At 52.3% G+C, this 20,832-nt stretch overlaps 1 protein-coding gene across 1 annotated transcript in view; it reads left to right on the forward strand.

Annotated features, from left to right (window-relative positions):
* LOC134397368 (cullin-9-like) overlaps window positions 1-20,832 on the forward strand; it is a 61,245-nt gene that overhangs the window by 23,825 nt on the left and 16,588 nt on the right. Inside the window, exons 6-30 of the mRNA XM_063123962.1 lie at window positions 1,640-1,830; window positions 2,132-2,507; window positions 2,718-2,910; window positions 4,043-4,250; window positions 4,775-4,968; window positions 5,333-5,541; window positions 6,082-6,319; window positions 7,046-7,151; window positions 8,804-9,031; window positions 10,785-10,875; window positions 10,993-11,164; window positions 11,695-11,800; window positions 12,938-13,033; window positions 13,845-14,020; window positions 14,361-14,494; window positions 14,595-14,780; window positions 15,024-15,139; window positions 17,181-17,363; window positions 17,631-17,788; window positions 17,995-18,241; window positions 18,369-18,546; window positions 19,019-19,164; window positions 19,942-20,050; window positions 20,270-20,466; window positions 20,555-20,829. Coding sequence (XP_062980032.1) covers window positions 1,640-1,830; window positions 2,132-2,507; window positions 2,718-2,910; window positions 4,043-4,250; window positions 4,775-4,968; window positions 5,333-5,541; window positions 6,082-6,319; window positions 7,046-7,151; window positions 8,804-9,031; window positions 10,785-10,875; window positions 10,993-11,164; window positions 11,695-11,800; window positions 12,938-13,033; window positions 13,845-14,020; window positions 14,361-14,494; window positions 14,595-14,780; window positions 15,024-15,139; window positions 17,181-17,363; window positions 17,631-17,788; window positions 17,995-18,241; window positions 18,369-18,546; window positions 19,019-19,164; window positions 19,942-20,050; window positions 20,270-20,466; window positions 20,555-20,829 — 4,513 coding nt within the window. The remainder of the gene's footprint in view (window positions 1-1,639; window positions 1,831-2,131; window positions 2,508-2,717; window positions 2,911-4,042; window positions 4,251-4,774; window positions 4,969-5,332; window positions 5,542-6,081; window positions 6,320-7,045; window positions 7,152-8,803; window positions 9,032-10,784; window positions 10,876-10,992; window positions 11,165-11,694; window positions 11,801-12,937; window positions 13,034-13,844; window positions 14,021-14,360; window positions 14,495-14,594; window positions 14,781-15,023; window positions 15,140-17,180; window positions 17,364-17,630; window positions 17,789-17,994; window positions 18,242-18,368; window positions 18,547-19,018; window positions 19,165-19,941; window positions 20,051-20,269; window positions 20,467-20,554; window positions 20,830-20,832) is intronic.

Raw genomic sequence — 20,832 nt, forward strand, 5'->3', positions numbered from 1 at the left:
ATTTATCTTTCTCCTCCCAACATTTCCCACCATCGTCTTTTTTTTCTTTTCTTTTCTTTTTGTTTTTTTTAATCTGGCCCCCAAAATGATTTTTCACACGATAATTCAGAACGCTCCTTGCTGCAAGGTGACATCGGTAGGGGTGATCTTAGAGTCAGGTTTATTCACCTGTGCCATAACACATAATTCATGAGGCAAGAATTCCCAGATGGTATTATAACTTGCAACCAAGCGCATTATCGGTGTAATACTTAAATGACAATTTGGCTTATGTAGCTGCATAAAAGTAATTTGTGATAATGATTGCCATATTAGTGGTAGAAACCTCCAGTCTATTGATATCTAGTTTTCTGCACCTGGCGGTAGCCTGATCTATGCAAATATCAGGTTACTTGATGAAACTATTCCTCCAATGCAGATTAAGTCTGCAGATGGGCGAATCATATGATTGAATGCTCCTGGAGATGAAGAACTCCTTGCCTATAGGAAACTTGCATATCCAAAAGCTAGGTTCAAGCCTTTTCTCTGACATTTTAGGTTTTCCTATGTATGTGGGGTTGGATCCTGAATCTGCCGCCCATGTGCAGAAGGTCTCCTCCTGTCAGTGAGAGGTTTCTGATACAGTGGAAGGATCCTGCTGGTGGAACAGCGGAGGCAGTGATCTTTGTTCATTCTCCCTGCAGTCCTTATTATTATTATATTTATTTATTTATTTATTTATTTATTTATGTATATAGCACCATCAATGTACATGGTGCTGTACAGAGTAAAACAGTAAATAGCAAGACCCTGCCGCATAGGCTTTATGCCCCACCTCCTCCAGTGGGTTGGGGGATCCTCCAGAATTGAGGGAGGTGGCGCCGGAAATTGCCGAAGATCTCCTTCCGCCATCCCCACCCCTTTCCACCAGCAGGAGCATTCTGACTGCTCTCTCCATAGGGGAGAAGCATTCAGACATGCGATTCCCTCCCAGGTGCCGTCTGCCGTGGTACAGCATAGAAACAGTTTGATCATGAACAACAAAGAGTCTTGTAGCACCTTAAAAACTAACCATTTCATTGAGGCATAAGCTTTGAGGGATTACAGCTCCCTTCATCAGAGGCATGAAATGATACCCTGAGTCCCAACACATGCGCACCCTTGCGCGCGCATAGACATGGTTGGGGTAGGGTAGGGGAAATGTGAACAGTGAGGTCAGCGGGAATTCTAATGGAGAAACTACAGACAGTGATAGACCTTGTTTACAGCAGGCCATTCACAACACAGTTGTTGGGAGCGAACACGGAAATCCTTGCATTGGCGAACTGATTAACACATACAGTGTGGTGTTTTTTTAAGTCCCTATTCAAGCCACAGGAGATTAAGTTGAACCTCTGGATTAATTATAGCTGTTCCATATTTTATTATGTGATCTGCTTTTTACATAGCCTGAGTATCTACTGATTTCTCCCCTTCCTCTGCTTTCTCAGCTGACGTACTCACATCTGCTATTGCCCCTTTTGTCTCCCTTATGCTCCTCCCCTGGAGTAATGTTGGATGGAGCCATAGACAAATGGCTGCCAGACCACTTGGTTAACTTATGAACTGGGGCCCAGGAGGGGCTAGAAAAGCTTACTTGGCCATATTTTTCTGCCTGCAGTGACTCAGACCTTCTACTGCAAACCCCTCGGGGGGCTGTACTCCTTGCCATACCTGATGGATCGGAGGAATGAGAACTCCGGGACCCTGAGCCGGGCTGAATGGTGGGAGCTGCTTTTCTTCATCAAGAAGCTAGAACAGCACGAACAGCAGGAAGTGGTTCACTTCATCGAGCAGAACCACAAAGAGCAGGTAAGTGGCATGCGTCTGGCGTGAGAGGAAACGGGGAGAAAAGGAACACGTCGCTGTGCTGGAAGGAGGAAACCCGGAGTGGCACCTTCAGGGGCTGCCACCTGCCAAACCACGGTGTCCCACGTGTGAACTGGCAGCCAGGCACAGCGCTCTTCCCCTCCCTTTCCCTAGGGCGTGGCTGGGCCCCCGGGAGGAATGGGCTCGGGAGGGCGGCCCTACTTCCGGCGCCCCGCCATGGCTGCCGCTGGGCTTGAGAAGCACCATCTTGACCGACTCTTTCAACCGTCTTTTGTATTTCAAGCCGTCGGAGCTCGACGAAGAGGGCCTCATCCAGCTGCCCGTGCCGGTGGAGCTGGCTCAGAAAGTGCTGCCGCTCCTGAGCAACCACTGCCAGGGCTGCACCCGGAGCGACCTGCACGGCTCCCACGTCTATCTCAAGTATTCCTCCAGCAAAGGAGGGGCGGAGCAGAACGGCCAGAATGCGGACCCGATCCCCACGAACGGCGGCAGCCTTGCTGAAGCCGTGGCCTCCAAAACGCCCAAGAAGGAGTCGCTCTCTGCTGAAGTGCCTTCCCCAGCTCCATCCACGGCAGAGAAAACCGACACGCAGCTGATCAATGAACTCCTCAAAGTGGAAGGACTTTCCTTCCCGGACACTCTGGATGAGAAGGCCAAAGGTAAGTGCCAGATATCATCCCACCCACTCACATACTCATTTTGAGTCAAGTAAGCATGGGGAAATCTTGTTTTTTATTCCAGAGGGAGGTGTGTGTGTGTATGTGTGCGCTGTAAGAGAGAAGAAAGGGTGTGATGGTGTTGCTAGACTGTTTGAAATGTGGTAGCGATTAAAAGGCCGTTGTACTGATCTGTCTTCTGATCCTGATCAGCCTTCTGCAGTGTGAAGGTGACAGGGAAGAGGAGCTCCTTGGAGAAGCTAGCAGATGTTGTAGACATAATCCAAAAATCTAGTTCTGAGGTTGCGCTACAGATGGCTGGGCTCAGATTCATCACCAAAATCTTGGAGGACGAACCTGGTCAAGAGAGACAAATCATCAAAGTGGATGGTGGACCTTCAATCAGGTCAGTTCTCTTCCTGCCCCATGCAATTTCTGCAGGAGGTTCACTTGCAGTTCCGTAGCTGAAGAACACAGGAGCCTGCCTTGTAGTGAGTCAGGCCACTGGCCTATCTAGGCTTGTACTGGCAGCAGCACTCCAGGGTTTCAGGAAGGAGTTTTTTCCAGCCCCACCTGGAGATGCCAGGGATGGAACCTGAGACCTTTGTCGTGCAAAGCATGGGGTCTAGCACTGAGCTGCAGCCCTCTTCACTGAGCACTTCAGTTAGAAAAGCAGAATATTGGTTGATAGACCTTTGGTGATGCTGTCACATAAATAATAATAATAATAATAATAATAATAATATAATAATAATTCTGATCCTGGTTCCATAGGGCTGATTCACATGTAACACCAAACCATGGTGTTACATGAACGTTCTTTGGGCTTGTACACCCCTTGTCCAATTTGTGTTTGCACAAATTGTAGTCCATCCAGTTTGGCTGTAACTACAAACTGTAGTGTGCTGCAAACCAAGAAATCAGGAAGGGAAACACGCCTGTGCGAAAGGAGGGGTGGAAGCTCACGAGCTGATGCTTACTCATGTTCCTCCAAACCATGGTTTGGCATTTTGTGTGAACTGGTCTGTAGTTTTTAGATGTGTGTTAATACATGTGCACATGTTTTCTTTTAAAAGGGGAAAAAAATAAGGCCATGTTTCAGTTTTCCATGTTCTAAATTTAACTAAAGCATAAGATGAATTGGTCTCGTGTTCTAATATGAAGTTATATATATGTGCGTGTGTTTTATATGTCCATTCTACTGAATTTGGAGTAGCTCTCTCCCTGCCATTTATTGAGCTCAGCTCCAGCTTCTCAGATGCAATTCTGTCAGTGATTGCCAGCTGGCCTCTGTGTTCGCCTCAGGAGATACTTTCTAGGACAGCCTTCTTCAACCTGGGGTGCTCCAGATGTGTTGGACTGCACCTCCCAGAATGCCCCAGCCAAGCTGGCTGGGGCATTCTGAGAGTTGTAGTCCAACACATCTGGAGCGCCCCAGGTTGAGGAAGGCTGTTCTAGGAGCACAGCCTGGGGCTTTTTCTGCCCAGTCATAAGTAACCACACACCTGTAGGCTAACAGCCTCCTTTGTTGTCCTCAGAGAGAAAGTGGTGAAGATGCTGGTGGAGCTGCTGAGCAACCAGGTGAAGGAGAAGCTGCTGGTGGTGATGGCCCTGCGGCTGCTTTACGTGTTCATGGCGAAATACGACTGGCGAGTTCTCTTTGCCACAGAAGGCGGGGTGCGTGCCGTCTTGGGCTGCATGCAGGAGTATCCCACATCAGCATTGGTGCAACAAGCCGGCCTGGCAGTAAGTGGGACACACCAATGGGCAAGGGTTGCCTGCTGGAGAACAGGATTGGGAAGGTGGATGCTGAAAGGAAGAATTGGCACGGGGGAATTTTGCTTTTTGTTTTTAAAAGAAAATGCAAAGGTGAGTTCTGTAGGTTTAGAGTAGTGATTGTTGGATAGGTTACAAGGCTCCTTCACAAAATGTGAATTCTTGCGCAGATGCTTCTATGCGGAGACTGTATGTGCAGGAAATTCAGCTTGTGTGAATAGACTCAATCGCAGGATAGTCAGGAAGCATTGGAAGTGTGGCCAGCAGTATGTGGCTAGTGGGGCAGGGGAGGGTATCGGTCAGCAAAAAGAGAATGGGGAGCAGGATGTGCTGGGAGTTGTTTGGGGCATGTTGTGCTTGTGAAGATTGGCAAGAGTTGAAAGAACTGGATTATGATGAAAAGGGCGTTGGTGATACGACCGTTGTTGGGAACGAGAGAACTGTTTTGCTTATTTTTCGTCACTGTGATTCGGTCCCTACTTCTGCATTTCTAGGCACTGAAAGTGCTGGTAGGTGCTGGGAACTGTGAGCTGCTTGGTACCAGTGGGAAGTCCTACCCTCTGAACCACTCGGATGCCCAGATGATGCGGGAGATCTTTGCCAGCATTGGTTCTGCTTCCAGCAAGGATTCTGATAACTTGCTGTGTGCCATCCGTACTGCGATTGAGAAGATGTTGGGCACACCTGGGTAAGGCGAAAAGGGAATCTTGGCGCAATAGAAGGGCATTAATAAATGAACTGGATTAAAATTAATTGAGGTTAAGAAGAGCCCGATCTATTGGGTTGGGTGGCAGAGAGCCCCCTTGTATCTTTAGAGCTTCTGGGGTGAGGATTTTTTGTAGGGGGAATTCAATGGGTTTGTCCTCTTTTCAGTTCCTCTTCTCCACCTTGAACTCTGAGCCAGTCTGGCAGGCTCCTTATTTGCTGCTGCTTGAATTGTTGCATGTGAATAGTTCTTCTGTTCATTTTTCCTCCTTACATCCTCCTGCACAGCCCTAGATGGTCATGCCGATGGGGCCCAGTCAGTCACCCTTCACTCCTCCTTTTCTCAGGGCCTCGTCAGCAGTGCAAAATGGGCTCTTGGTCTTGAACATGCTGATCAACAATCACAAGGGCCTGGCGGAGCAGCTGGGGAACTGCGACCTCCACTCAGTCCTGCAGAGCTGCTGTCGAGCAGGCCAGAGCTCCAATGAAATGTTGGCTCGGATAGTACTCAACCGTCTGGCTGAGCATAAGTTGCCACTGGGCCAGGAGAATGCAGGTATGGATTCCTTAGCCCCTCTTGGCATCACAGTATCGGGGTGTGCACGTGCACTTCATTTCTGTCAATCTCTGCTTTGTGATACTGGGAAGCATGTGCGTGGGATGCCTTTGGCTCCTTTGCTGGCAAATTCAGCATGGTTTGAATTCGAACTCATAACCTTGGAGAAGATTGGCCAGGCGTGCTTTGTTCCTGCATATTGTTGCTTAAGGACTGCCAGTAACTAAGCCTTAGGAGAGACATTTTAACCTTTTAGGGTGGTGAGGGAAACCCTTTACAAAACCCTGGATATTTGGTGGTTGGGGGGAAAGGGGGTGGGGCCGGGAGGAGGGGCAGAGGCATCTGGGGAACCCTGGAGGGTTCCCCCAGTTTGGAGCTCAGGCCTGAGGTTCGGGGTTTTAGGAGCTTGAAAGGTGAGCCATGAACATGTCCCTGTCGTTCTTCCAGTGGGGCATGATCAGCAACTCAGGTGTTCTCTTAGCTCATTTAAGGGGATGTGCTTCTGACTGAGAAGGACCCTGTCTCTTTCTCTCCCTGCAGAGTCTGAGGCATCCTTTGAGCTGAAGGACATGGACGTACCCACGCTGCTCAGAAACCTCCGCGAGACCAGCTTCTCCAAGGAGGTGGTGCTCGCGCTGGAGCGCTGCCTGTGCGATGAAGCTGTCTGCCCGGAGGGAAATGGCACGGAGCTCTTGCCAGACCGCGAGCACTTCTTGTTGCTGTTGAAAACCCTGGAACAGCTGGGAGCTGAGAAGACTGTGCAGATGGGCATGCTGAGGTGGAGTGAAAAAGGCAGAAGCCTGGGTTGCGGCCACGGCAGGATGGGGAACGCGCTTGGATTTTACTGCCGTTGGGTGGGACAGGCAAGGAGGCTTTAGAACAGGGTCTTGGTAGATGGGATGCGGGGAAAGCAAATGTGTTGGGTGGTTTGTCACAGTGTGGCACGTCACTCTTCTGGAGGTTTGAGGGATACCTGCGTGAGAGCTCAAGGAGTGAGGGATTTACCAGCTAATAATGTCACTGGGTAGCCTTCCCGCAGCACCACAAGCCTGGCTGAAGGTTTAGAAATGGGAGGTTGTGAGACTTGGGTAGACTTGAGCTCTGGTAGGCACAGTGCAAATCAAAGTACGGTTGTTGATTTTCATTCCCTGCTAGAGGGGGACCTGTGGATATTTTTAAGGCTTTGAAAAGGGGCTGGCCATACATTTTTGACCCCAAGCTTGAGAGGTTCTCTAAGGGAAACAATCAAGGGAGGCTACCAATAGGGTGGTATTTTGTTTTTGGGAGGAGTTGGGTTTGTACCGAACATGACTTATGAAGTAGTCTCAGTCCTGAAAAGTCCCAAGCATCTTAAAATTAAGAAAAAGAAGTCTTTTTTTAAAAAAGAGGGACGTGATTAGAAATGGAATGGATTCTTGAGCTCTGGAGGTGACCCTGTTGCGCTTGGATTGGAGTCCAAACAGAGCTGACTATTGTTCTCCTAGCCTTCTTCTCTTTGTTTCAGGATTTTGAATAAGTTTTTGGACAGTTCCCAAGAGGATATGCTGCCCTGGCATGAGTGCATTGAGCCCTGCCTGTCCTCCATGAGTGCCCACAGCAATGAACGGGAGGTGAGGGATTAATTAGAACATGGCTTGAAAGACTGAAAGCAAGTCAGTCATTGTGGTGGAAGTCATTTGGAGACCATCTAAGATGAGAAAAACTAGTGAGCATGTCTATCAAGTTGCAGATTCCTAGCCAACTGTAGTTGATGAAAATCACTTTTGGTCCCTGCTAGCACCTCAAATTTCAAACTTAGAAATGAGCTGGGGAACTCCACAGTTGCAACGCTACAGCCAGTAGAACTGAGTCACCACTGATGGGCGTCTTTAGACATGTACCCAAATGTTCATGTGAATAAATCAGTCCGTCCGGTGACACAAGACTTGTCAATAATCGTTGCTTTAGCCTAGTCTTGTAAATAGTCACTTTCCTTGTCACTTCAGGCAACTAGACAGGGGAACTTTAAGAAAATTGGGCTTCCTTTGCCTTTAGTCATCAAATCAGCTACTTAAGTAGATGTGGCCTGTGTGCGCTGTTTTTTTTTTAAGAGAATAAAAGAATATTTTGTGGAGGTCTGTGTAAGGCTACCTTAGACTTGTATCCTTTAGCATAGCCTGCCAGATTCAAAGAATAAAGAAATTGACCAGGTTTACACGATCATGGCAGCTGAAACGAGCCATGGTGTATACCTGCTGGATTTCCCTAATACCCACACCGGCATGTCTTGTGGTGTTGTCTGAACTGAGGCGACATGGCTTGTCTGGGGTGGGCAGTAACTCTCAAATAATGCATGAGCTGTTGGGTTATTTGAGGGTTGATCCCCACCCCAGACATGCTGTTGCACCTGGGTTCGGACGACATGGCAAGCTGTGCTGATGTGGGTAATTAGGAAAATCTGGCCAGCGGTGGCTGCAACAAGCCTTGATGGCTTGTTTCAGCTGCTGTGATCATGTGAACTGGGCCACTGAGTTCAATGATAGCAGATTGGGCAGTGCACTGTGTGGCTTCAACATGCAAATGCTTCCTTTCAGATATTGGAATGCTGACCAAAAGACTACACATGCCTGTTGAACAAAAATATAAGGCAACCTCCACAAGGATTCTGGGGAGGTTATAATCCAGACTCCTCTTCACCTTCTCACACCTCACTTCCAGGAGAAACAGTTAATGCTACAGAGTAGTCTTAATACATTTCTTTGTGGTCTAGCTGTTGTGAAGCTAACGCTTTGGTGATCAAGAGTAACAAAGGTTGCCCACTGATTGAATAAGGCCAGCTTTTTTATATTATGTGCAATATGGTATTTTTAAGGTTTTTAATCTTTGGCTATAGGGTAGTATAAAATGTAAGAAAGGAAAGGAAACTGATGTGCAAGCTTCCTTACTAATTTCAACGCACACATGATCAGCCAAAGTTTACACTACCTGCGCTGTATCTAGCTTGAAAGATACAGATGGAAACAGGACCAGGAGGTCAAAAGCGCCTAGATACATTTAAAGATGTAGGTTGGCTTCTGCGTCAACAACATTTTCAACATCGTTGGTGACAGGGCACTAACCAAGTAGGGGATACGTCTGGCGATGGAGAATAGAAAGAATAGGGATGCAAAGGAAGGCTGTGATTGGCCAAAAGCTATCCAGAGTGTTGGTAAAGGAACTAGATGGAGAAGCCATCGCCCTCTGCACTCCCAACAAAGCATTGCTGCCATCGTTTTGCCTACAGGTCGTACAGGAGTTCATCCGTTTCCTGCACCGTCTAGCCACCACCAACAAAGACTGCGCTGTCGTGATGTGTCGGGTGGGCACAAAGGAGGCTCTGACCAAAGCTATGGACAAGCACAACTCCAATCTATTGCTGGTGACAGAGCTACGCGACCTTGTGACTGACTGTGAGAAATATGCCAGCCTCTATAAGAAGATGACGACCAGCATTCTGGCTGGTTGCATCCAGGTGACTCTGATATCCTTTGCATGGATTGGGATGGCTGGCCAAAGAACAGGGAGGGCGCTGAGTATCAATAGCCTGGTCAGAGCAGGCCAAACTGCCGAGTGAGCAGCGTTGCAGAAGTTGTGCCCTTTTGAGGTTCTGGAATTCAAATCAAATAATTTTATTACGGTCATAGACCAGCAGATTAAAAATAACTAGAAATACAGTAATTATAAAAGCAAAACAGATTAAGAACAGGGAGACAAGAGTCACTGACCAGCAGATTAAAATAACTATGATTTCAATTATTATAAAAGCAATCCAGTTAAAAACAGGGGAACAAGAGTCACGTATCTGAAACACAAGATGTCATAAACGTAGTAATACCTCTGCAAAGGTATTGATTTATCATAATTTTTCTGCAGGTGATAGCAGATGCACAGAATCGTGCTATATTGTGTGTAATCTGGAGGTTCCAGTATAAATGTTTTAAATAAAATGCTACAGACCTCACTGGTTTTTTAAGGGGATTCCGATTTCTCTGTTGATTGGTTTGGCCTGCACACAGATGCCTGGCGGATTGTGCTCCCTTGACAGTTTGGATTAGTGGAGTTGGTAGGGTCCAGTGATGGGGGTTTTCTGGAAATTTTTGAATTGGAAAACTTTCTGGAAGACTTTCTTATGCATATTAGGCTAAACCCACAGCACTGGGCCTCACAAGCGCCAGTTATCCAAACTGTCAAGAGAGCACAATCTGCCAGGTATCTTTGTGCAGCCTTACTGAAAAAAATCCAATGCAAATGACTCTATGCAAATAGACCTCATTTACATAGGAACAATTGTTAAATTTGCATAATGTTATTTGCATCAGAAATGTTTCAGTTTGCATTGGAAAATCACCAGTTTAGCATTTTTACTAAACACAAGTAAAATAAACAACAAAGCTAAAAAAAATTACCCCACTTTATTTTTTTTTGTCCCAATACATTACAAGTATTTGACCTGAAATATTTGAGGGGGGTGGGAATTAAAGTAAACTTCATGGAATTTAAATGTTAATATAAATGTTAAAAATATGTAGATATTTTTACTGGAATACTTGGAAAAAAATTAAAAACTAGCATGTGGTTCCCTCACATAGTTTAAATGTAAAAAAAGAAAAGATACTGAAAACTGTTGACACACTAATTCAGCCTTCCTCAAAGGCTGCACTAATTAATTTTAGCAACCCGAAGAACTGTGCATGATATGCTGACAACCACTCATCCATTTCAACTCCCTTCCAGTGAGGTCGTTGGGGCAACTTCAGTTCCATTTCACTCTGAGATATATATGTATTTCAATGACATTTATGCATTCTCTTATGATAATCACCTGAAAAGCATTAATTACGACTTTGAAACGGCCAAGTAGCACAGTATTGTATGTGCAGTTGGCATCCATTCATTGTTACTAATGAACTTATGAAATGTTTATTTATTTTTATTTATTTAAGCATTTTTATGCCGCCATTCAGCCAAAAAAGGCTCTCACGGTGGCTTACAAAAGTATTTCTTGATAGTCCCTGCCCACAGGCTTACAATCTAAAAGACATGACACAAAAGGAAAGGGGATTGGGAGGGAGGAGGAGGAAAATGGACAATTTTCCATGGGGAAAAAAAGCACTGGGAATTTTCCTGCCGGAATTTTTTCCACCTCACATCTGCTGGGTTCAAGAGCAAATGCCTCACTCTAATTCTGCCTTGAGTTCTATTAATGTCTTTGTTTGTTCCTACAGATGGTTTTGGGCCAGATAGAGGAACACAGGCGCAGCCACCAGCCTATCAACATCCCCTTTTTTGACGTGTTTTTGCGCAACCTTTGCCAGGGTGAGTCCCTCCTGCCTTTGGGGAGGGAACTTGACAGGTGGGGATCCCATCTGCATGAACCTGCTTGCGTGAGGCCTGATCTTCTCCGACTCCAAATTGATTTCTTCTGTGGCCTAGGTTCCAACGTGGAGGTGAAGGAGGACAAGTGTTGGGAGAGAGTGGAGGTCTCCTCCAACCCCCACCGAGCCAGCAAACTGACGGACAGGAATCCAAAGACCTACTGGGAGTCTAATGGCAGCACTGGCTCCCACTACATCAATGTCTACATGCACCGTGGAGTGGTAGTCAGGTGAGTCCCCGTAGGGAACCCTAGTTGGAAATCTCCCCGGACCGGTGGAGATGTCCAAAGCAACAGAAAAAGGTGGGGACTTGAGTGATGATGCAAGTTGCATTCATAATAAATTTATTATTATGAATTTTAGGATGCCTTTTAATAATTTGCTGCTTTTAATGATGTATTAGTTTTGAATGTTTTAATTATATGTATTTTGTGGTATTTGCACTTGTGTTGTACCCCGCCTTGATCCGGAGGGAGAGGCGGGTAACAAATATATTATTATTATTATTATTATTATTATTATTATTATTATTATTATTGGACGAAGAGCAAGCTCATCTGTTAGTTGGCCACTTGGTTTAATTGTGCTCTGAATAATTCTTTGAGGGTGGGGACAGGCGTGGAAATTGTGGCTATTTATTGTACTGGGGTAAAATGCTTCTGCCTGTTGAACGAGATGGTCTCTCCTTGCTTTGTGGAGGTTGCGGGGATTCTCGGGGCTTAGCTTGGATACCAAAGGCACTGTTTCGCTCCTGCTACAGGCAGATGACTTTGCTAGTGGCAAGTGAGGATTCCAGCTACATGCCAGCACGGATTGTGGTCATGGGAGGAGAGAACACGTCCAGTATCACTACTGAGCTCAATACTGTGAGTGCTGCAGTCTTTATCTAAAGTTGACCTACTTTTTTTCTGGCAGTGAACTTCAGGCTTGAAGGTTTTACACTTGAAGGTTCCCTACCGTGTTGCTGAGATGCAGACACAATCATAGGTCTTTTTTGTAGGGGCATGCATTTGTGTTGAACCTCCCAACCCTGGATTGATCTCCTAATGATCTCTTTATAAATGCCTCCTTGGAAGAGGGCCATGTTAGCAAGAACTTTATTGAAAGGTGGTAAGACTTTTTATTGAAAACAGCTTCATTGGTTCCCACCACCCTGGATAATTATTGGCCACTCTCTAATCTTCCTTTTTCGGGTAAACTCTTGGAACAATTGGTGGCATCAGAACTCCAGGTTTTCTTGAATGAAATAGGTTATCTGGATCCTTCACATGGAGCTAGACAGGAAGAGTGTGTCCATGTTGGATCTGCTGGCCTCTCAGCAGCATTTGATGTCATCTGCCATGGTGTCCTTCTGAGACCCTTGTCCAGTATGGGTCTTGGAGGCACTGTGTTGCAGTGGATTGCTTCAGCCGGCCTTGCGGGGGCGGGTGGTGGTGGACTGCTGCTCAGCCCCTTGGCCTTTGTCCCATGGAGTTCCTCAGGGCTCTGTTTTGCCCCCTATGCTTTTTTAACATCTACATGAAGCTGGCTATGGCTGCATTCAGAAGTAACAGGGGAAATTGTACTCTCTAAAAGGCTCACAGCTCCTGGGGAAAGGGAGATTCTTAACTTCTTGATAGTACAGAAAAACTGGATGTTGTCTCCCCATATCCAAAAGACTCAAAATCAACTGAAAAATCGGTGCCCTGTGGCTTTTGGGCTTTGTGTTAGACCAGCTTTCCCTTCCGATTACCTGAATTCTTCGGTTCCACTTCTATTATATGGACCCACTTCTCCCCTTGCCCCTGCTCCCCTCCCCTGCTCACTTACCACTCCTAAAATGTGAGCTGCATTGCCTTACTTTCCCTGCAGTCGAAGTGAGAAGAGCTCTGGTTTTTTGTTTGTTTATACACCTACATAGAGTACTTCCACAAAGAAGTGCTTGCTTCATTCGTGGTTTCCTTCCGCAAGAGATGCGTTAGCACTTCTGCGTCCTGGTGAGACTTTGGCTCTTTTCCCCACAGGTGAACGTCCTTCCGTCAGCAAGCAGAGTGGTTCTTCTGGAGAACATGATCCGCTTCTGGCCCGTCATACAGATCAAGATCAAGCGTTGTCAGCAGGTAGGGGGTATACGCTGAACCCTGCAGGCAAACAAACAGCAAGGAGCTTTGCCAAGCCTGCCTGTAGGCCGCTCTGCGTAATCAGTTTCTGCACATTTGTTTTATTCGAAGTGCACCACCCACCCATCCATCCAGCCGTCCTCAAATTACTAGTGATGTTTTCAGGAGTATCGCATTTTTCAGTCAGTTGCTTTGAAGCATTATATTTTCTACCTGGGAAAATGTAATATACTTTCCCACAGATAACGGATTCATTGCCACGGTAATGATAGCGTGGAGTGTCGTTGCGTGAGTGCCAGAAGAGACATACAGGGAACAGTTTGTGGTATGGAGAGTGACGAATGAACAACTCAGTCCTTTCCACTTCAGACACATCTCATCAGCTGCTCAAGCATATTGTACTGTTATTTAGAGCGGGGCGGGGGGACCTATTCTACTTTTCTTTGTGTGTGTGTGTGTGTGTGTGTGTGTGTGAATGAATGCTGGAGGTTAGGTACTCCCCCAATGTGCAACTCATACATAGAAGAGCATGATGGTTTTTGAAAAGATCTTCAGTGGTTTTCCTACAAAAGGGTTTAATACACACAGACGCACACACACACACACACACACACTGCACTTCTGTTTTAAGTGGCTGGAATATTATTGACTTCTGTTGCTCTAACATGAATGACAGAAGTATCACACAATGGTGAAAATGTGGCTGATTATGTGGAAAGGCCCTTAGAAAGAATACAAATATTAGGCAGGGGGGCGTTGCTTGTCTATAGGTAGAGCACTGCCTTACTGGGGAGGCCCTTGTCGTTCCCAGGGTGGCATCGACACGCGTGTGCGGGGCATCGAGGTGCTGGGCCCCAAGCCCACCTTCTGGCCCATCTTCAAGGAGCAGCTGTGCCGGCGCACGTACCTCTTCTACACCACCAAGGCGCACACCTGGTGCCAGGAGATCTCCGAGGACCGGATGCAGCTGCTGCAGCTCTTCAGCAGGTCAGGCCTCGGCCCTCCCCTATCCTCGGGGCTGCGCTCGGGCAGGGCTCGGAAGAGGTGTCCCTGGGGGCAGGCAGGGCGTTTGTTCCCGAGAACGGCAGGGGGGGCTCTCCGTAGTGGCGGGAGATGGCCAAATTCCCGGCTCCTTCTCTGAAGAGATGCCGCCTCCGCCCCCCACCCTGTTCATCCGTAGACCCCCCTCCTGCGTTGTCCGTGCCCCTGCCCTGCCTCATCCTGCGCTCTCCGCATGCGTCACTCCCCCCTTCTGTCTGTACCCTGTGGGGCTGCCCGGGCTTTGCGCGGGTCCGTAGCTCACGCCCCCCCGCCTCCGCTGTCGCAGGTTGAACAGCGCCTTGCGCCACGAGCAAGTGTTTGCCGACCGCTTCCTGCCCGACGACGAGGCCGCCCAGGCCTTGGGCAAGACCTGCTGGGAGGCGCTGATCACCCCCTTGGTGCAGAGCATCACCGCTCCAGGTACAGGGCCGCTTTCCCGCCGGGGGGGTGTCTTCTGTCGCCTTGGCGCTTGCCCGCCCCTCCCGCTCCCTGAGCCCTGCTTCTCTTCCTGGCCTTCCAGATCCCAGCGGCATCAGCCCCCTGTCATGGCTGCTGACCCAGTATTTGGAGAACCTGGAGGCCGCCCGGCGCACCAAGAGCCGGGCCGCCATCTTCAACTCCCGTGTCCGGCGCCTGAGCCACCTGCTGGTACACGTGGACTCGAGCAGCCCAGAGCCCGAAGAGCTGAAGCCCCCCGTTAAGTCGAGTGAGTGCCTGCCTGCCATGGGGCAGACGGGGCAGGCCCTCCTTCCTGAGTCCTTGTTGGGGCCCCTGTGGCCCTCTGGGAGCAGCGAGAGTCTCTGTCCGCCCTGAGGCGGGAAGGGCTGAGGGTGGGTGGCCTTCGCTTCCGGCTGGGATGGAGGGGGGAGAGGAGCCCGGGTGTCTGGTGGAGACTGGTGCCGGGGGACTCTGGCGCCGCTGTGAAGCCTGTGTGTCCCTCACTTTGCAGACGGGAAGAACGGCAAGAACAAGGAGTCGAGCGCCGGTGCAGCCAAGGCCGCCGTGAAGAAGCCCAGCAGCACGACGGGCATCACGCAGTGCTGGAAAGGCGTGGTCCAGCAGCAGGTAGGGGCAGCCAAGGGATGGGGCCCAGCGGCCGGGGGGGTGGCTGCGTGCTGCTGCGCCCCGCAGGGAGAAGGGCTGCAGCCTCGGAGTAGGAGCAGGAGCAGGAGCACAGACTTTCCGCAGGGAGAAGGGCTGCAGCCTCGGAGTAGGAGCAGGAGCAGGAGTAGGAGCGCAGACTCTCCGCAGGGAGAAGGGCTGCAGCCTCGGAGTAGGAGCAGGAGGAGGAGTAGGAGCGCAGACTCTCCGCAGGGAGAGGGGCTGCAGCCTCGGAGTAGGAGCAGGAGCAGGAGTAGGAGCGCAGACTCTCCGCAGGGAGAGGGGCTGCAGCCTCGGAGTAGGAGCAGGAGCAGGAGTAGGAGCGCAGACTCTCCGCAGGGAGAGGGGCTGCAGCCTCGGAGTAGGAGCAGGAGCAGAAGTAGGAGCGCAGACTCTCTGCAGGGAGAGGGGCTGCAGCCTCGGAGTAGGAGCAGGAGCAGGAGTAGGAGCGCAGACTCTCCGCAGGGAGAAGGGCTGCAGCCTTGGAGTAGGAGCAGGAGTAGGAGTAGGAGCGCAGACTCTCCGCAGGGAGAGGGGCTGCAGCCTCGGAGTAGGAGCAGGAGCAGGAGTAGGAGCGCAGACTCTCCGCAGAGAGAGGGGCTGCAGCCTCGGAGTAGGAGCAGGAGCAGGAGTAGGAGCGCAGACTCTCCGCAGGGAGAGGGGCTGCAGCCTCGGAGTAGGAGCAGGAGTAGGAGTAGGAGCGCAGACTCTCCGCAGGGAGAGGGGCTGCAGCCTCGGAGTAGGAGCAGGAGTAGGAGTAGGAGCGCAGACTCTCCGCAGGGAGAAGGGCTGCAGCCTTGGAGTAGGAGCAGGAGCGCAGACTCTCCGCAGGGAGAAGGGCTGCAGCCTCGGAGTAGGAGCAGGAGCAGGAGCGCAGACTGTCTGTCGAGCGGAGGGCGGCTTCCTCTTGGCGGCTTCCGTAACTGCTGCACCCTTCGTGCTTTGGGGCCTGGGGGTGTGGGCGGGTGTTGCTGCCGCCACCACCGCCTCTTCTCCTTCCTGCCCAGCTGCTAAGGAGTCCTTGGGGAGACAGGGCAAGGAGCTGCCTTCAAGCGATGCCTGGTGTGGAGGAGGTGGACAGGGAGACCTTTCCCCCCTCTCCCGTCATACTAGAACCCCACGGGGTCCTCATCCCATGGAGCTGGTTGGTGGGAGACTCCGGACAGATGAAAGGAAGGACTTCTTCACACAGCGCGTAGCTGGACTCTGGAACTCACTGCCACAAGATGGGGCGATGGCCAGCAACGTAGATGGCTTTAAAAGGGGTTGGACAAATCCCTGGAGGGTCAATGGCTACTGGCCCCGAGGGCTGTGTGCCGCCTCCAGTATCCGAGGCCGTATGCCTGTGTACACCAATTGCTGGGGAACATGGGTGGGAGGGTGCTACTGCGCCCGTGTCCTGCTTGTTCCTCCCTGGCCGATGGCTGGTCGGCCCCTGTGTGAGCAGAGTGCTGGGCTAGACGGACCCTGGGTCTGGTCCAGCCTCAGGGCTCTTCTTGTGTCCTTCTGTTTTGATGGAGTCAGGCCTTTTGGTCCGTCCAGCCCAGTACTGGCAGCAGCTCCCCAAGGGCTCCAGGCAGGGGGTATTTCCAGCCCTCAGCGTGCAGATGCCGTGGATTGAGCCAGGGGCTTCCTCCAGGTCCAGCAGGCGCTCTGCCACAGAGCTCCCTGCAGGAGCCCTGAGGCTGCAAAGAAGGGCCGGCTGTGAGCTCCGGCTCTCCGAGGGAACGGGGTCGATCCCGGCTCCAAGCGGCGGAGTCCTTTTATTCCGGGATGAGGAGCCCAGCAGACACAGGCAGGCTCCCCTGGCTGCTGGCAAGGCAAAGCAGAGAAAGCACGACGCTAAAGCCGTTGCAGCGGCGCCACGCAGGCCGCCTGCAGCCGCGAGCTCCGTCTCGTAGCCAAAGGCCGTCCGTCCGTCCGGGCATCCCCTTGAGGCCCCGCAGAGCCGGAGGCGGGCTGGGATCGGCTAAGGCGGCGCGTGTGCTTCTGCCGCCCCACCCAGGTGACGCGCTTCCTGGAGTCCTCCTGGCAGGCCCCGGACTTCGTGGAGCGCTACTGCGGCACCTACCTGCGCCTGCGCACGGCCATGGAGGAGCTCTTTGGGCAGCAGCTCTCCTTCGTGCTGGCCCTGTGCCACGGCTTCTCCGGGGGGCTGCTGCAGCTCTCCTTCCTGACCGCCATGCACGTGAGTAAGGGGGCCGGGCCGGGCCGGGCTGGTGGGGAGGGCGCCGGCATCGCCCCAGACCCTCGCAGCGGCAGGGAGGGGCCTGTCCCTGGCCCCTGGACTGAGCCCCTGGCCTTGCCAGTTGCGGCCCAAAGGGGTCACGGGTGGCTTCTTGTCGGGATCCCGGGCCTCCCCGTCCTGGGCTCTGCATGTGGGCTGTGCCCCAGAGAACCTGGGCCTGCTCCTCCCTCCCGGTTCATTGGGCTCCTCCTGCGCTGCGGCCTCCAGGTGAGCGAGCAGTTTGCCCGTTACATCGACCGGTGGATCCAAGAAAGCTGGGCGGATTCGGGCAACGTGGAGACCTTGCGGCGCCTGCAGCAGAGCCTGGAGCCCGTCCTCTTCCTGGCAGGCCTCGAGTTGGCCAACACCTTTGAGCACTTCTACCGGTGAGGCCTTCGCGGCGGGGGCAGAGGAGGGCGGCCGGCCGGCCAGCCGGCCTCCTCGGGAATGCAGTCTCAGCCCCTGGGCTCCTCTCGAGGGGGGCGGAAGCGGGCCGGGGGCCGGGGCCGGGGGCCTGGGCAGGCTGGGGATCTCCCCGTGGGCCGCTGGGCTGGCTCACGCCTGGCCCTTCCTCTCCTCCCGGCCTCCGCAGGTACTACCTGGGAGACCGTCTCCTGTCCCAGGGCAAGACGTGGCTGGAGAGTGCCGTGGTGGAGCACATCGGGCTCTGCTTCCCCAACCGCTTCCCCCAGCAGATGCTGAAGAACCTGAGCGAGCTGCAGCAGCAGCAGCAGCAGTTCCACCTCTTCCAGCTGCAGCAACTGGACAAGCACCTGCTGGAGCTCGATCAGCCTGGGAAGCAGCAGGAGGAAGAGGAGGAGGAGGAGGAGGAGAGAGAGGTGAGGGGGGAAAGGGCAGCGCCAGCTCCTCCCAAGAGGCCCTCTCTGGCCCAGGCCGTGTCGCTCTCCCGCGTCTGCTGGGCCCCCCGGAGCCCCCGACCTGACGCGGGGTCTGTGTTGCTCCCAGGGGATGGAGGAGCAGCCGTTCCCTCCGGAGGAGGAGGCGGAGGCCGAGGTGGACGTGCTGGCCTTGTCCCCCCGCTGCTGGACCGTCTCTCCGCTCTGCTACCTGGAGGAGCCGGACAAGTTCTTCCCCCCCTCCCTCAGCCAGCACCTGGGCAAGTTTGCGGACTTCTACACCCAGAGTGAGTGTCGTCGGGTTGCCCTTCAGCTCGGGCAGGGCAGGGCAGGGCGGGAGGGTCCCTTCCTCCCTCCCTCTCGGGCTTCACCGGTGGTGGGCGAGTCGATCCCGCGTCCCCCAGAGCCTCTGAAGTCAGGGCGTGCCTACAAAGAGAGTCTTTGGGCCGGAGGGACTGAGAGGCCGCATGAAGGGTTCATTGCCCTGGGAAGAACTGTAGGCGTTCAGGAACACTCCAGGCAGTTGAAAAGCAAACCTCCCGTCTTGTTAGGGCAGATCCAGCCCCAGTATTAGCCTAGCCCCCTTTGACCTCATGTGTGTGTGTGTGTGTGAGAGAGAGGGGTGTGTGTGTGTGTTGCTGTCTTGTGCCATAGCTGCTGCTGTTTGATGAGGAAAGGGTCTCTCGCTTCCTGGAGCTGAGGGCTCAGAGAGCTGCTCCGGCCGTCCTCCTCCGTGACCGTCCTCTCCGCCTCCCGCAGGTCAGAGCCGCTTTGGACAAGAGCACACGAAGCCGCGGCGTTTGCAGTGGACGTGGTTGGGCCACGCCGAGCTGGAGTACCGGGGCTGCATCCTGCACGTGTCCACCCTGCAGATGTACATCCTCCTGTGCTTCAACAGCGCTGAGGTCCTGGCTGCCTTGATTCTCATTTGCTGTGGCAGCCTGGGGCTTCCCGGGGCTCGTGGGATGGGAATACCTTCCCTCGGGACAGTCCCTCCCTGCATTTTGCCCAATACAGCTGAAGTCCTGGAACACAGGGGAGATGCTCCAGCCCCTTGGTCAGTTCAGTGGCCCAGTGTGGTGACCAGACCCGTATCCTCCTGCCTTTCTACAAATCTGTGGTGTGGCCACACCATCTGTCAGGGATGCTGTAGGGTGGATTCCTGCATTGAGCAGGGGGTTGGACTCGATGGCCTTTTAGGCCCCTTCCAACTCTGCTATTCTATGATTCTATATGATTCTAAGACTGAATACACCAGATGGGAAGGATCCGTTGTGCCCTGGGGCCCAGAGCTCTGGGTGTGCTCCGGCGGAGGCAGTTTCTGTACTCTGCAGATACGTCTCAGTTTGCCCTTTGTTGTAACGTTATGAAGTTTTGCCCATGGCTAGAGGGGAGGTGGTGGGAAGTCCAGGTTGGCGTTGGGTCCGTAGTTTCTGTTCGCCAGCTTGTATCGAACCAGGTAGCTTTGCCTGAACCTCCTTGGATTTGGACTGCGGGCGGCCTCTGGTCCTGTTCTTTGGAATTTTTCTCAGACGCAGGCATGTGCTGCCCAAAGATTGACAGACTAAGGAAGCTTGAAGCCACAACTCCGCCCTTAGTGACTGTGAATATAGCCCCATGCCCCTCTCTGTCCCTTTTCTCTCTGTGTTCTCAACTTCCTTCCCCTCCTCTGTTGGCTCTAGGAGGTGTCTGTGGAGATGCTGTTGCAAGCCACAGGGCTCTCCCCCGTCCTCCTGAGTCATGCGTTGAAACCTCTCACCAAGGAGAACGGGATCCTGGCCCAGAGTCAGGGTAAGCCTGGAGGGACTTCCCGTGAGGGGAGCCTGTGCCGGAGGGCGGGACTTCTGCCACTGAGCGCTTGGTGTGCCAGGCTTGCGCGCTTTGGATGATGGCGCTAAAGAGAACTTCTCCAGCCAGGCTTCCCAGAGGGCAGCTTAGGCTGCGGATTCAGGAAGGCCGGGATGCTTTTGCTTTTGCCGGACTGACACCACACACGTGCTTTGCTTCTAGGCGCCTTGCGGCTGAATGAGGCGACGCTGTCCCGGATGTCCGGCCAGCGCCTGTGGCTGCTGCCCAAACAGACGTACTTGAACGTGGAGGAGAATGAGGGCAGCGCTCTGGAGAGGAAGAGGAACATCATCTGCTGCCTCCTGATCCAGATCCTGAAAGAGGAGAAGGAGATCCACATCGACAACCTGGTGTTCAGGGTGAGGCGTGCGGGGATCTGGCCTCGGAGCTCCGCCCAGCCGGTCGTCGAAACAGGGATGATTAATGCGCTCTCTCTGCCTCTCCCAGGTGATGGACGCTTGCCAGAAATGGGAGTCTGGCTCAGCTCTGAAGTTCTTGAGCTTTTGTTGTAGCAGCACTGATGTCCTCTCCTGCATCTTGCATCTGCTGAGCCAGGGCTACATCCGGCGCCAGGAGGACAGCCCCCAGCTCCTGGAGTACATCTCTGCAGAGCCCACCACCCCTCACCGGGGGCAAGCGCAGCTCATCTTTCAGAGCACGGATTGCGAGAAGAAAAAGCCCCCTTCGGGGACAGATGTGGGCAACAAATCCTTGCCTTTCAGGTA

Source organism: Elgaria multicarinata, chromosome 4 (assembly GCF_023053635.1).
Source record: "Elgaria multicarinata webbii isolate HBS135686 ecotype San Diego chromosome 4, rElgMul1.1.pri, whole genome shotgun sequence".
In the NCBI taxonomy this organism is placed as follows: domain Eukaryota; kingdom Metazoa; phylum Chordata; class Lepidosauria; order Squamata; family Anguidae; genus Elgaria; species Elgaria multicarinata.